The sequence below is a fragment of the Leptosomus discolor genome, chromosome 7 (genome assembly GCF_034619465.1).
Source record: "Leptosomus discolor isolate bLepDis1 chromosome 7, bLepDis1.hap2, whole genome shotgun sequence".
Taxonomy (NCBI): Eukaryota; Metazoa; Chordata; class Aves; order Leptosomiformes; family Leptosomidae; genus Leptosomus; species Leptosomus discolor.
The window spans coordinates 30550066-30566859 of NC_141397.1; the positions used below are offsets into that span (position 1 = coordinate 30550066).

The 16794-nt window shown below is 40.8% G+C and overlaps 1 protein-coding gene across 2 annotated transcripts in view; it reads right to left on the reverse strand.

Annotated features, from left to right (window-relative positions):
• GLI3 (GLI family zinc finger 3) overlaps positions 1 to 16794 on the reverse strand; it is a 194202-nt gene that overhangs the window by 33034 nt on the left and 144374 nt on the right. Inside the window, exons 7-9 of one of the 2 annotated variants that reach the window (XM_086467654.1) lie at positions 5761 to 5977; positions 4171 to 4284; positions 2755 to 2895 (exon numbers count right to left, since the gene is read on the reverse strand). In XM_086467654.1, coding sequence (XP_086323780.1) covers positions 2755 to 2895; positions 4171 to 4284; positions 5761 to 5977 — 472 coding nt within the window. Of the gene's footprint in view, positions 1 to 2754; positions 2896 to 4170; positions 4288 to 5760; positions 5978 to 16794 lie in introns of both variants that reach the window. The other variant, XM_086467653.1, reaches the window with a different exon arrangement.

The window sequence follows — 16794 nt, forward strand, 5'->3', positions numbered from 1 at the left end:
ACCTGTACACAAGCTAGCTGAGGTATCTCCACGCAACATCGAGCAGCCCGATGTACATGGCCCCAGAGCTGTGGGGTGAAGACCTCGTGTCCATATCAGGGTCATTCCTTCTCTTGCGTTTGAGCAGCGTCTAGCACCATGGACTCTGGGCTTGACAAGGCCTCCAGCCACTACTGCAGTGTGAGTATTACCGTGTACAGTATGTAGTCATGCTACCGAGACACATACTCTGTCCGTGCCTGGTTCAGGTGCGCACATGCACACGCCAAGTCAGGAACTCACCCAGAGCAAAGACACTGAGGTAAGCACAGTTATGGCTGTTTGTATCTACTTGGATTCACCCACCAGTATTTGGGTAGGAGGCACACGTGAGCCACATCAGCGGCGAGATTTTGAAGGACTGAACTGCTGCTCGGGGACTGCAAGCTTTCTGCCAGAGTCACACACACCTGAGCAAACCTAGGGCTGCCCTCTTGTGAAGCCCTACCGAAACCCGGACTTCATTTCCCAAGTTGCTGCAAGCGTATCTCAGAGGGCTGCGGCAATCAAGGGCAGATATAGTGTGGGACGGACAGACTGGGCTGAAGGGCCAGACTTTCAAACAGAGTTAGATGTCTAAAGCCCTTTGCAATTCTGGACAGAAATAACTCGCTCAAGTCCCCACAGCAGGGCTCTGTCAGGGCAGCAAAAGAAATCAGAACCCAGGGCCCCATCACTGAGTCACACTGACTCTTACAGCGTGATTTGTGCTACTTGAATGCCATGGTTGCAGTGATGATTTTATTGCCTTCAGGGTATCAAGTCAGGACTTCTACCTCGTAATCTTAAATGCCATCATAACATATCTGAAGCCTGAGCCCTGCCAAAAAGAACTCCTTGTAGCGTAGACACATTTTTTATATCCCTTTTTTATGTCCAGAGAAACCCATTTCAGATGCTGCCATTGTGCTGAAACAAAATACACTTTTTTCAGAGGAATCCTGCTGCTGACCCTTATAACACACTCAGATTCACTAAAAATCACACCAGAAACAACAAATGCATTTAAAAAAACCCCAAAACCATCAAAATATCACACTGTCAATTGAATTCACCTTAAACTACAGAACATTAGCTATTAGCTAACAGGCACAGTGGAATGCAGTTCAATTTTACACCTGAAACATCAAAAAAATCATCTTCCTTTTCTTCATTACCACAGGCAGCTTTATTCTGAATTTCTCTTTTATTTCATATATTTTGGTGTAAATTATTTATCATAATCACTGGGATTACTTCTGAACATTGAAAAAGGTTTGCCTGGCATTACAAAGCTTCAGCTTTACAATTATTAGCAGATATAAAGACTGTGCCTGTGCAGAGCCCCAGATGATGTCAATTGGTCCATCTGCATGGAATCAATCGCAAGACCGACACTTGATCTTTTAAATGCGTCCAAGCCTTTGCAGCAGCTATCTGTATGGCCTTTCTTCCCGAAAATATATTGTGACGCCAAAAGAATCTCTCCTCACATTTCATTTTGGCGTATTAAAATGTTAAGGAATTATTTGTGTAAAATGCGTCCAAAAGGATTCTTTAATAAATTAACATTTTTGCCATTATTGTAGTTTTTGATAGTCTTTCATTTATCATTATCATCGCAACTGTCACTATTACTACCTAATAATAACAAGAAACTGAAAATATATCTTGATGAATAACTGCAACACCAAGAGGTTCTCACTCCAGCAAGTGGAAGCGGGTATTGCTTTACTAAGTCAGCTTTGCAGCATCGGTTTACCATTTTGCATAGTGTGTGGAAACATATGGTGGGTTTTTTTTTATTTATTTTGAGTGGAAAAGTACATTTTCAACAAGCTATTTCAGTGGTACTGGCCACATTTTGCAATAGATTTTGCATGATCTTCAGGAAAGTATTAACAGTTATCTACAATAAATACAATTCTGACACACTGATCATTTGCTGAAGATGTTCCTAACTAATCTGTACTAGGAATTCCTTTTTTTCCAAGCATTTGATATTTTCTATGGTGCCAGTAATTAAGAGAGCTGCTGCTAGTTAAAGAGGTTGGAAATGTGAGGGGGATTGTACTTGCCAGGTTATATTCTAGATTTTGATTGTTCATGTTCTAGCTTACAATACTACAAGACAGTAAAAATCATTTATTTTGGAGAGGTGGCAGAGAGGAAGGAAAAACAAGGCAGATACGACTAATATTTGGTGTAGCATAAAAAAGACCATATAGTTTGTTTTTGCTAAAAAAGACTGAAAGAACTCAAGTCTCCACGTATTTAGCCAAATAACTCCCTTCAGTTTACACAGAACAGTCAATTGATACCGAATCCCCCCTCAGGGAAGGGGAAGAATTCCCCCACCCATTTCTACTGTTACAGTCCCTTTGGGGAGAAAAAAATCAAACTTGGCTAAAGGTTAATAATAATTCATGTCCCGCTTACTATTACTCAATAACTATCAAAGTCTCTAACCCAAAATAGCATCTGCTGGCTTACAGGATCAGAGCCATTACAATCTCTATTGAAGACTTTATTGAATTTTACACTAAGCTTTAGCTGACTGAACAGGTCAAGCACTGTGGCTCCGAGTTTTCTTTATTCTCAGAAACTCATAAACCCCTCTCCAGTTTGCAGCACTGTTAGCTAAGAAACTTGACTCAGCACAGGGTCAGAGAACCTGACCCCCATGAAATAGGTCACATAGTTTTCAAACCCAGTTCCTGAATACCATTAACTTACATGCACTAGCTGTTCCTGCGTGTCAAACTCCCGGGAACAGCCTTCCCAGTGGCAGTTTGTCTCATAGACCACTTCAGGCTCTTGTTTGCTTTCATCTTTGTCCCCTTCCTCTTTTACCAGGGTCATTCCTTCTGGCTGTTCCTGGAGAGAGGGGAAAAAAAACCACAGGGGTGAGGAGAGGAGAGAGGAAATTCTGAAACTGAGAAAGAAAAGCAAATTACTTCAACATTAAAAGAAAGATGATGGAAGTCTGTGGGAGGGATTATTTTACTGTCAGTTCACTGTGTTACTCCATTCTAAAAAATACAGAAGCCCAAAACATGCCTGGTGAGCCAGAAGCCATTTGCAGACTACATGTGTAAAATAAACTTTTCCTCCCCAGGAGTACTCACTGCAGAGAATTTCTAAAAAAAAAAAAATCTCTTTTATGTTTCAAACAAGCTGCCTATATTTAAGCAGCTTGTTATTTGTACACTTACCCCTTATTATTCCACTGCGAAAAAGACGCTACTCAATATAGTTGAATTAACTGGAATTTGGCTTTAGTACTAGGGTGAGACATAAATCGGATCACCAGTAATCCAAAATGTGTTTTCACTGGTAATCCAGTGACAGTTTTGCACACTAAAACCTTTCCAAGAGCATACTGGTAATTTTCAGGCTACTTGTTAGCCTGTTCTTGCCCATCAAGCGTGCATGAAAGGGGTGAGAAGGGAAAGAGAGTATTTAATTTTGTTTTTTTACTTTCCACCTTGAGCTCTTCAAGGTGCCTCATTGTCCCCAGCTTATTACTTGCTGAGGGCAAGTGTGAGATGTTAGCGCAAACATTTGGTTCAGATGATGCACCCATGCTATTTTTTCATTTCAAACTTGCTGAAGGATTTAGACAGAACTCTGCTTTGTTTTCATGGATTCACTCACAAGATCAAGGCTCTGATTCTCATCTCTTCTGAGTCATTGTAAATCAGGAGTTGCTCTATTAAAACCAGTGGCATTAACCGGTACAGAAAGTATAGCAAGCGAGACCAGAGCCAACACCGAGGCCTCAATGCAGTACAGTTCCAAGGCCTGGTAAAAGTCAAGGTGGCCCAAGTATTTTTACTGAACAGAAAACATGTCCTCAAGAAAGACCTGAATGTCTCTTGTTCGCTTTTCCATGACGAACAGCGGGTTGAGCACTCTCTGACTGAGCAGAGGCGCCTCTCCATCAGCCTCCTCCTGCAACAGAACTTGTACCCCAGCAGTCCCCCACTGCTCAAATTCAACCCTTGCTACCGTGAGCTGAGGCTGCCCGTGTGTGCACGAGATGAAGAGCTGTACGAGTGCAGGGAGCCCAAAACCATGTGCTATAGGCAAGGTGCATTTTCCCTCCGGCAGCGAGATGAAAGGCTTATGACTGTAACCTGACCGCCATACCTGCACGCTTCCCGCTCCCGGGCTGGGGAGGTCCTCATCGGGCTTTATCTTGGAACGCTTGTTGTGCATGGGATCTCCAGTGCTGCTCACTGCAGATTCGCTTGTGGGTTTATTCTGCTGCACACAGGATTTTTTTTTCCCCCAAAAGAAGACAAAATTAGACTATGATAAACATGTAGCTCCAAACAAAAATACACAGCATCTGCTCAGCAACTTTATTTGAAGAAGCAACACTGTTAATTATATTGGATATGCAATTATATTGTGCTTCAATTACATAGCATTAACTTGTGGAAGAGCTGCATCACTCAACCTTGTAATGCAGCAGGGAGGGAACAGGAAGGAGGGCATTTGATGTAATTCCTCACTACAAACCAATGCTGTTTTTGTCAGGCCAGGGAGGGGTAGGAAGAACTTGATTCTCCACATAATGACGACTTCAGAAGGCAACTTTGAAAAGCAAATTCACTGTGCGCCCATTCAAATAAACGCAGGAGGAAGGTTGTTTTTTTTTTTCACACTTGGAGGAAAAGTTTTGCATTCAACATCTGCACACAAGATCTTAGCTCTTTTACTGCCTTTACCATTATAATGGTGGATAGGAAGAAAAACTAAATACTACTGTGGGACTCAGCCAGAAAATCCTAGATGAAGTCCTGGATTCTCCCAAGTCAACAGCAAAACTACTGCTGACATAAACAGGCCAGAATCTTGTTTTTCTCTTGCTGTGCTAGACTGAACACCATTATTTACACCTGCAAATGGATCTTGTAGGAATCCAGAGATCTTTTAGAGATGTCTGAACTTGCATGGACCCCACAAAAAATCAATATGCTTCCTATAGCAGCATGCTCTGCTTCTACATTTGTAAAAGCTAGCCAGGAGATAAAAAGCTCCCAGGCTGATAAACAACCTGTCCCAGGTCATCTGGAAACAAACAGCACTAGTTAATAACAGGCAAACCATGAACTGTGATAAACTCCACATTATGGGCCTGATTCACTGCCGCACATCCCCAGCTTTTGAGAATACACCTTGGTTTATTGAAATGATTAATTCAAACTCAGTAAGTCCAATTTTGCACAAACCAGAGGAAAAAAAAACTTGAAAATTCTGCACTGTCTTTGAGTTTCTCTGCTGCTCATAGACCGAGTTACTCATTTTGAGTCACTCACACCTGTGTCAGGAGGGCAGAATACAACCCTGTGTATATTACAGTCAGCCTGATTCAGAGGTGAAGCTGCTAATCTTTACAATGTTAAGTGTTTTGATGTGGTTTTCCCCTTTTTCTTACTCCTCACCTCTACTAAGTTCCTGTGTAAGATCCAGGAGAGACAGTCTGGAATGAGAAGCTGCTGCAGCACGCTGAAATATTTATGAGAACTAAAAAGCATGCCACCAATCAGGAACCGCACAAACACTCCCGTGATTCATAATAAAGGGACTGCAAATGCTACAGCTGCAAGAAAACTGTTATCAGAGGGTCTCAGTGACAGTGGTGATTAATTGCCGTCGAGACAATGTCATTTATTTCATTTATTTCGTTTTTAAATTAAATGGGGTGCAAAGGTTTCTTTTGTTGCCTCTCACCTGTGTGGACTCAGAAGGTCCAGAGCTGACCTGGACAGGGTTCAGGACACTGGGGATGCCAGGGATAGGTCTCTGGGTAGGAAAAGTTGGAGCAGGATGGATGAGTGGAGGGCTGTGTCCAAAGGCTGAACCTAGGGTTTGCTGACGACTTATAATTTGCTGATGCATTTGCTGGAGGGATACCGGTGTAGGAGGGTATGTGAAACTCAGAGCAGGGCTGAATTTGGGAGAAAAAGGAGGGAAGAGGGAGGAAAAAGATGAGGATCATCACAGAATGGAACCATACAGATTAAACCTTTATTTACATGAACTGAAGTCAGGTCCATCCCTCCCTCTCATATCTTTCTTTGTGCCCCAAAGGATGATAAATCCTGGATTTAAATCCAGAGCTGGCCTGGATTTACTCGAGAGTGCAAAAATGATATCATAACAAAACATAACATTTCTCCTAACATTTACCAGGAAACCACAGAAAGCTGACTGAAATAAAATTCAGAAAAACTGAAATAAAAGGCAAGCAGTTCAATAACAGCTATTTATTGCAATAACAAACTTTATATAAAGAAAAAGAATGGGTGCCTACATGCTTTATAGTACTTTTATTGATAATGCAGTTCCCCTATGTTCGCGTGTATGAAGCAGTTCCTTTAATCTTGGTTCATGCTACGCTCTTTCATATGTCTCTAGATCTTATTACAAGAGGAGAGAAAATCAATTGGTTAAATGTGTTCTGAACACCATGCTTGTCATATCACTCATTTGTTTGCAAAGATGGAAAGCTCAGTTCATCCAGAATGTCACCTAAAGAATTTCCATCAGTGCCGTTTGGTTACAGAAACTGATGGATTAACCTTTCCCCTCTGAAATTGGTGATCAATGAGTTTCAACGTAGAAATATTCCAATGGGAAAGCACTTCTCCTTCTTCCAGTTAAACAACATTAAATGTCTATTAAAGCCCATTATGCATGTTAATACCTGTCATCACTTCATTACTTCACCGTATTTCCCAGACTACAGTGACTCTGGAGGAAATTACACTGCCATCTAAGGACCTATTTCATGGGTAGTGCCAAAGAATTCTTTGTGTCACACTCAAGAACTAAATGGTGTGGAACTAAATCTTCACACACGGGAATATGAGATTGTCCCGTAAATATTTGCAATAATTGACAATCATAAAAGAAATAAATTAAAAAAAAAAAAACAAAACAGGAGAAGAAAAAAATGTATTCATATGTTTTTTTTTTCCTTAAAAAACCCACCAAACAACCACAGTTTAAAAGAGCCATACAAATTTAAAACATTAGATCTTAAAAGTGAGCGGTGCAAGCATAGTACCTTTTAAGAATCAAGCCTTCCTCTAATGTCAAAAGGGTGGATTTAATTCAAATCTACAGTCTGGAGTCTTAATTGCTGTTGCTGTTAAGTGCATTAACTGAAAATACTGTGATACAAAAAGAGCTAAAATCATTTCAACCATTTTAAGTAATAATTCTACAGAAATTCTGTGTTCATTAATCTGACTATACATTTTGTCTGTTTGACTACAATCCATAAAAAGACAGCTTCAATGTGATTACATTACTATTATTCCTGGTAAGAATTCTGCATTACAATAGTTCGCCCATTTAGGACAGAATATCATTAAGAATACCCTGGGAGAATTTTACTGGTCTTTGAGGAACTCTCTTTTCATTTTGCATTGTATTCTTTTTAATAAAGGGAGGCAGAAACGTAGTGAAAACAGTAATTGTTCACAGCAAGAGTCAGGGAGAAATCAGTAATAATATTCAGTTATTGCAGCTCTACAGTCCCTGCTAGTGTTCCTGTAAGCAACCATGAATGATTACAGCACGACTTAGCTAAGGTAGCCACTATGGATGATTGATAGGACATTAATCAAAAGATGCATATCAGGCTCAGAATTTGTTCACAAGCTTTCTTCTAATAGCTGATTTCATGTTCACTGAGCTCTATGCCAGTTTGTCCAATTTATTCTTCAGTGTACAAGCCATTCATCAAAGAACACAATGATTTAACACCCCTTTTCCTTTTTAGTGAATAAACATTCCTAAGTGTAACTACTCTGGTCTGTTCATTAAAAAACATACAATTACAATGTCATACATGAGGCTGAAACAATGCCTCCTTACTATACCCTGGCATTTTTTGCTTCCACATATACACTGTGAGTTCACCTCACGTACTTCAAACACTAGACGGCACCATCCTGAAAATGCTATCAAGTTCACCAAGATCAACACATGCAACAGAGAAACAATCTGGATGAAGTACTTTATTTCTCTGCAAGCAGTTAACGCCTAGGACATCTTCACCCTTCTGCTCAATTAGTTTAAAAGAAAAAAGTAAGTGGACTGATTTCTTTGGGAGCTCCAAGCACGTAGCACCTCTGGAAATATAGGCTGGGTTTTTTTCTTTCTAGATGTTTAGGCATGCACAACAATACCTAGATCTGCAAGTCCAGGTTCAAAACTTTGGTAATATTCTTCAGATCTGACATGCTAGAAAGACAAACTTACAATTCAGCCACAAGACATGACTGACTTAAGACCTCAGCTCAGAGATGTAGATCCTGCCCATCACTGCTCTGTGACTACAGTTACATGAGTACCTGCACCTAACATCAATTTTTTAACCTATCCAAAGCAAGAGACAACCCTCCCAAACAGTTCAGGAGGGGCAGGAAGCAACTGCTGTGATCTGAATAGGTTTTTATCTCAGTAGAAGGCTGTTAAGGTGCCACTGACTAGAGACTCGAGAACTTGGATGCTCAAGAGGAACCTTTGGCCTCAAGTAGGAAACAGACTGTAGAAGCCCCAGGATGTATACATACAACTTGCGCTTCATGCAGCTCGCTTATATATACTGGAGTTTGACAATATTCTTCACTCAGTCCCTCCAAAGATGGGAAAAGACTGCTGGGTCAACAGGGTATTTTTGGTCAAGCATCCCTCCTTCACATTCTCTACCCCACAGAGAGCAACACAAAAAGTGACGATGCCTCCCCAAGGGCAAATACCTTTCTAACTGAAGGACAAAAGCAGCTCTGCTTTAACAAATACAGAAGCACGTTTTTGCTGGCCTGCAGTGACATGCCTTACACCAGTACAGTGCAAGTGCTTAAACATTAAGTAAGTATGTTTGTTATTCCCTTCCCTATATAAATAAAAATGCCTTCCATCAAAAGGATAGATTTTACCTCACAGACATGTCCTCGTTCTCTACATCTGCTTTAACACCATACAGAGCCTCTGGAAGGAGGATGCTAAGCCAGGCATTGCTGTCTATTGTCCAACTGGGAAGCAAGCAAACTTGCAGGGTACAGCAGAGGAGACAGACATCATCTTAGCCAGGGGCTCTGACTGGAAAATGACACCAGCAGAAGATGTATTAAGACACAGCTGGACAGATGTGCTAAGGGGGAATCCTTATTTCTTCAGCACCTTTCTTTTGCCTTGTGCTCAACAGCAAGGGTTGAGTCTGAGGCACTAGGATTTTTCTACAGAGCCTGGCAACCTGCACCTCATTCCCTCCACCTCCAAACTTCAAATATCTCAGACTGAAATGAAAAGGAGATCATGAGGGAGCAGAGGGATAGCCAGCACAGCTAAGGGGAGTACTCAGAAATGGTGACAATGGTTCAGCCACCAGCATGATTTCTTAAATAGCTCAGATAGCTGCCTTCAAATAATTCTCTCCAGCTGTTTCTGGAGACCTCTTCATAAGGCAAGATGACCTGGCTGGGTTTAACGTCATTCACATGCAAGATGCTGTCACAGGGCAGCCTGGACGATTTTTCTGATCTGAAAAGATCAGAAGGATCTGAAAAGAACAGAAGGCAGCAGGTCTTTCTCTGCCTTTCAGAAGCCATTCAGGCTGCTTGACAATAGGGTTGATGTTGTGGGCCAAAAAGAAGAAAAAGGAATCAAAGCTCGCAACATTGCTGCATGCAGTGCTCTGTTGGGAAGGGGAGACCTGGATTCCTGCCCTCCTTCCAAAAGTTTTTAACAGACTTTGTTCAGTAACTCTTGAATACAGGATGTGTGAAGAATCCCTGTAGCCCAGAGTCCCCTCAGAGCCCATGGGATCCCTCTGCCTTGGCTGGCAACCATATGTCCTCTTGCTGGTCCCACCAAGCTCACGATGCTTTCTAGCCAGGAGGCCAGCATCAGCAGTAAGGGTGGGCAGTGGCATCACCTGGCCTTGCCCAGCCAATCCAGCCATGTCTGCTTAGAAATGTGCACAAAGCTGGCACTGGTGTCACTCAGTAACTGTCTACCATTCACGCCCAGAGGTGGTAAACAAGACCTGAAAGTATTAATTTTGAGAGTCCAGAACTACTAAAACCAACAACCAGGTTTTTCAAAAGCGACAAGTGGCTTCAGGGGCCTCAATTTGCATCATGTTTCTTTTAAGATACCTTAAAGGGGCTGCATTTCGGACAAGGGGTGCTCAACACTTCAAAAATTCAGATGCCAGAAAAACACAAGATGCCTACCCCAATTGTTCACATTTTCCAAAATACCAGTCACTTCACAAAAAATCTTGGGATTCATACAAATATAAGTGAATTATGAATCTTTTTCTTCCATCTGCCTACTTAGAAATGAAAATCTACACCACTGGAGGGAATCTGATTTGTATTTCTGTTACAGACTTTTTTTCTAAACAAAGTAGAAAAGAAAAAAAAGGAAAAGATGAATGCATGTAAGACCACTAATAAACTACATGCAGGTTATCTTTTTAGTTGTTGAGTTTTATGGGGGATAAGGGTTAGAAAAAATGTGTAATACTTCTGCTTAAGCATTCAGTAACTCATACACACTGACAGAAAAGCCCATCAGTGATACCTATTATTTTTCCATACTGTGGGCTTCTGTGTCTGTCTGTCAGTCTGTCTCGCTCTCTTTCTCTTCTCCTCCTCTGTGAAGTCTCAAACTCCCTTCACTGGAGGTAAAGCAGGGCAGTGAACTACATTGCAATTACATGAGCACATCAAATTTTAAGGAACAGACTTCAAGAAGAAGAAAAACAGACGTTATAATCAAAACCAAACTTTGTGGCTACTTTGTGGCTGTCCTACTAACAAGGTCATCCAGTTTCTAGTCACAGCTGCGGAATTTACCACGAACAGCTGTGAATTCAAGTCAGGAAAAATTCCTTCTTTCCTATACATTGCATAGGTGTGCCTAAGGAGACAGGCTGACACAAAAATGCCGAGGAGATTGCAATTTCGTGAATACTGTGAGGATAGTCTCGTTATAGCACAATAGTTTCTTTTCTTCACAAAAACTTCCTTATATCATAAAACACAAGCAGTTCTGCAAGATCTGATGCACATAAGTCTTGCAAAAGTAACTAAGTGTTTTCCCCTTTCTGGTTCTGCTTTGCTAGGTTTTAGGAAAAAAGCTTTTCAAGCATGTAAAATAGGGGGCATTCAACAAAAGCCATAGGTGAATAACTCAAAAGAGATTAAAAAAAGTATTGGTGGACTTCTGGAACAGCTGCCCCAGGAGGCAGACATAGCCAGCAGGTTCATGTGGGACTAGACAAGTCCAAAGACAACAGGTCCATAAAGAAACACTAAAAGGAACAAGAGAGAGCACATGCTTTGGCACCACTAACCTAATTGATTATTGATGTTGGGAGAGCACAGAGAGAACAAAAGTCAGAAAGCAGGCGGGATCACATGCTTCTTAAATAGCATCTGCTGTTTGCACCATCAGAGACAGACTGTATGACCAGATAGAACCCAACACCTCTAGCCTGACCCAGTGGGACATTTCTCATGTTTTAAAATCTCTCTTTTTTGTAAATTTCAAAAGGATAGATTTGTTTCTGGGATATCTTTATTCATACAGAACCACGTTATGTTTACCATATTAAAGTTTTCTTTCTTATCCTCTATCCTAAATCTTTCCTGCAGAAATTCAAGACCAGTACTTTGTTATTCTACCCAGCACCCATCATGCACCTTCCCCTTTGCAGCCTCTTCCTTTCTTTTTTTCTTTCACATATTTGAAATTATCACTGCACCTCTTCCTGACCAGTCTTCTCATCTTTAATCTGGACAAAATACGTCAAGCCTGTTTTAACTCATCTGTATCATTTTTCAGACCTCTGATCATTTTCACTGCTCTTCCTTGTAGTCCCCCCAACTAGCTAACATCTTTCTTGAAATAAAACATAGAGAACTGCTTGCAGTACAGGAACATGTGTCGCAGTGAGACACGCTGGCTCCATCTACACCAACATGCAGGAGAAGGCTTCAGGCCCTTTGGCCTGAATGGTCTTTTATGTCCAAGTGGTGCCCTCACAGCCCAAGCACACTCTACATGAGGGAGGGTGCACCCTGCACTGCAAGGGGGCACATGGGCCCTTCCTGACTCATGGAAAAGCCTTAGCACTCCCAGATCACTCTGTAACCTCCATCATTTGCTTTTACCATCAGCGATTGACACTAGGCAGACCAAATGATCCAAGTCCCTCCAAAAAGGACCCCAGTTCGCGATGCCCGAGGTAATTTGTAGGAAGACTGGCTTCATGCTCAATAAACTGATCATCAGGTAGTAGGATAACACTATGGCTTCTTCTAGCTCATCCTCAAGGAGGTACAGATGTCACTACTTTGTCTTACTCTCCCTGAAGAGTTGCATGAAGCCTGTAGGCAAGTGAAACTGAGAAACCAGGGTGCAGAAACCCACTAATAAACATTGGATGGATATCTGGACTCACTGAATTCAACGGTGGTGTTACCCTTTCCTTACACCAGGCCAGGATTTCATCTTTAGTTTTTGATTTGGATTTTCAAAGTCCTTGTTTATTGTTTAGGAATGTTGTTAATGGGCAAACAAGCACCCTTCCTGTTTTACAACCCGCTACTCTTCAGGAAAGCACCCCTAATAACTCTTAAATACTTCTGAAGAGGGACTGACTTCAGCAAGTCCTGAAGTGCTGCCCTAAAACCTGGGCCATACAGACATTGAAATAATCCTAACTGAATTAAGTCATAATGCAATCATTATTAAGTAAACAGTGATCAAATACTGCTTTTCACGTGCTCAGATCCTCTTCTTTTATAAGGAGTAATGTAAGAAACAGCTCCATTCATCCCATGGTAAATTGACATATATAAGCCACTGTCCAAAATGCAGGACGTATGTAAGGGTGGCTGGGAGTTGAGCCATAGGTGCTGAGGGGGTCTGTATAAGCTGGCTTCATACACAAAAGTTTATGTATGAATTTTGATCGAACTATGTATAGGTGTAATATGCACCCAGGTAATATGCATCATAGTCAGATGTGGAAAGCTGTGGACAGTCAGCAGGACAGACTCGTAGTCTGACCCCAACAGAGATGTAGAAGAGAGAAAGTCAAGGAGTTCTGCTTGGACTGGACCAGGAAGAGAAGCAGCAGCCAGGAACATCACGTAAGAAAACTGTCTCCTGTTGTTTGATCTGGCAGAAATGAGAATTCGCATACATTCTTTGTAAACAAACAGGATAGAAGAAAAAGAAGTTTCCAACTCTGTCATCTACTTCTCCTCCTGATAGAAACAACCTAGAAGAGTGACTGTTGACAAATTGCTCAGGTCACAGGAGTGACAACGTGCTCCGCAACCTTGCAGCCCTGAACAGATCTGTGAAATTCTTACTGCTTCAAGTATCTTAGATGCAAAATGAAAACCAAATGGTGTTACAGGAAGGGAGATTTTAAAAACGCATTTCTGTTTGGAGCATTTTACCCACAATACATGTAATATTTCTAGTAAATCAAAAGAAGAGTTTTGCTTTAAATCCTGTACTTTCTAATTGACAACACTGAGCTTTCAGTAGACAATGTAGACAAGTCATCAGTTGCTTTTAGGCTTTGACACTTAAGTACAGGGTGAATAAAAAATCAGACTGTGACTGTGAAACCAGACATGTGGCATGATCCTAAAGGCAGGTATGAGACTTGAAATCCTTTGAAATAGTTTTTCAAAATTGACTAGGTTTCATGAATATCCCTCTGCATTTGTAAAGTTGACACGTTTCATTAAAAACCACTAACTTTCGAGACAAGTCATCTAACTGAATTTCTAAAACGATGTATTCTGCATCTAATAAAGTATAGCATATATTTTACTATTTTTTTCAATTTTCATCAGATAATGGTCATCAATTTACACCTGTATTTAACTCACATACATCGTAGCCTCTTTTTTCACTTTTCTATTACCAGTTTAAAATTAACAGTGTCTGTGATTTGTACTTTCTCTTCAGCTTACCATATTATCTATTCTGTTTTATCTGCTAGGCTAGGTGAAATTTTTCTTTGTGAATACATTGCCATATGTTGGAGTAAAATGAAATCGTCTCACTGAGAGCAACAGAGCTACACTGATTAACCTTATGTGCTCAGACAGCATTGACAGCTTTGTCCTTCTCACTGGGATACTGCTGTTCAGGAATCCTTACTATCCTGACTGGACTTTGTATTAACAGTACCTTCTGTAATTCATCTGCGCTCCCTCCATGCAAGCTCATGACACTTCTGGCAAGCATCATTTTGAATTAAATTCATGGCTAAGCATTTTTGGTTTTCTAAAACTGGTATCATTAATTACATGGAAAGTGCTAATTAATACTTGCTTTTAGCATCTGAAAATGAAGTATTGAAGTGCTAAACTCAAGCATGCTTCTCATAGCTCCAGAACTTTCCTGGAATTAATAATGCATTGGGTCCAATGACTTCAAACTCTTTTGAATAACACTGAACCAGTCTGGAGCAAGTTGCTTCAAATTGACTTTTCACAGAATCACAGAATGGGGTTGGAAGGGATCTCTGGAGATCATCCAGTCCAACCCTCCTGCTAAAGCAGGCTCACCTACAGCAGGATTGCATCCAAGCCGGTTTTGACTATCTCCAGAGATGGAGACTCCACAACCTCCCTGGGCAGCCTGTTCCAGTGCTCTGTCACCCTCAACATAAAGATGTTGAGGCGGAACTTCCTGTGCTCCAGTTTGTGCCCATTGCCCTTTGTCCTGTCACTGGGCACCACTGAGAAGAGCCTGGCCCCATCCTCTTGACACCTGCCCTATAGATACTTACAAGCGTTGATAAGGTCCCCTCTCAGTCTTGTCTTCTCTTCTCCAGACTAAAGTCTCTCAGCCTTTCTTCATATGAGAGATGCTCCAGCCCCCTAATCATCTTAGTAGCCCTCCACTCGACTCCCTCCAGTAGCTCCCTGTCCCTCTTGAACCAGGGAGCCCAGAACTGGACAGAGTACTTCACATGTGGCCTCACCAGGGCAGAGTAGAGGGGGAGGAGAACCTCCCTCGACCTTCTGGCCTTTTAATTACAAGATCTGCAACACACACATTTACAGCATACATACATAATCACTTGTATATATGTGTATCTCTACATGTAAATATGTATGTAACATGGACCTGATAGTCCATATTCTTTATGTTGCTTGACTTCTTACATTATACACTTTCTGGAGGCAAAAATCCTGCCATTCGTGTGTATTTGTGGTGAAAAACATCCACCACTTTCTAATACAAGATGTAAGTGATCTCCAAAACAATCTCCCTGACTGTCACCATCCTATAATCTATATGAGCTTTCTACAGGAGGCTAGCTGCAGAATTACATTTCAACAGAGCCCGAACTTTCTGTAATACTGAAGAATTTCATTTTTATTCCCTTTGTAGCACTTCTTTGCCATTCACACTTCTTGAAAGAGGATATCAAAATGAAACTGTTATGGCACGATAAAGCATTATATTCCCTACTTTAGATTAACCATATACAGCACAAGACCATGGAGAATAAAGCCCTGTGCTGCACACACATGACATGTCTAGTCGTAATAGGACCTGTTTCAGTGACTCAATTTGACTCAGTCTGAACTGCAACTCAGCCTTCATTTACAACATTTTACATGCAATTAACCAGAGACCTTTTAATGCAAGAAAAGCTTTCACTCAGTCAGCTTTGCATGTCACTTACGCAGATCCCCAAAAGAGTGATAAATTAGCAAAACACCTGTAATGTTCACATAATATACACACTTTTTATCCTGTACATTCTACCATAAGGAGCTTCTTGTAAAACATTGCTGAATATATTGTGTTTCTACCTGTTCTACTCTAAACATGTCCTTTTTCAGACTCATTTAATTAAGCAGAATTTGGTTGTGTTCTTTTACACAGATTTAATTACACAAATACACAAACTTAAAATTTACAGTCTAAAACGTAAATGAAAAGTAAGAATTAAGCAGTTGGCTTTTAATATAAGTTAGATACAAATTCTCAGATTGGGAATTCTGCTTTTTAGTGTAATTGTCAGCAATCTGGGCATGGAGTTGAGCAATGAAAAAATGAAATCTGCATATATGACAAAATTATTTTGAGCAGCACAGTGAAGAGCTGAGAGGTTTTCTTTAGAGCCAAGTATGCTAGATGAATGAGCAACACTGATAGCAAGATGTATATCAATACTGAAGGGGAGTCTGAACTACTAATACACCGGTTCTAAATTAGCTGAGCCAACTCACGAGAAGCACTTGCTTGTCTCAATGCAGAATTTAATGAAGGAATGAAAATTTGATCAACGTGAAGCTATGGCAAAACCATGTTAAAACAAATGGAATGGGAAAAAGAACGATGCATTTGAATTGCTGGTCCTCTTCTGGAATACTATCGCATGTAGTACAGGGAGACTGTTTCAGACAGTATCGGAAGAAATGACAATGCAAGAACTCTCTAAAGAGCAGACTGAAAACAACCATTTACCTCAGAAAGGAGATGAATAAGAGAAGACATAATAAGAACATATAAAATATTGAATAAAGAAGGAAGACTGAGAAAACAAGGGCTCCTTGTCTTATAGCTATGAGACATTCTGGTAAATACAAAAACTGGACAACTTAAACCTGATAAAAGAATATTCTGGGTTTTTTTTACATAGTGCATAATTAGACTGCTGGGCACTCTGCTGGAGATACTTTCACTTTTCTC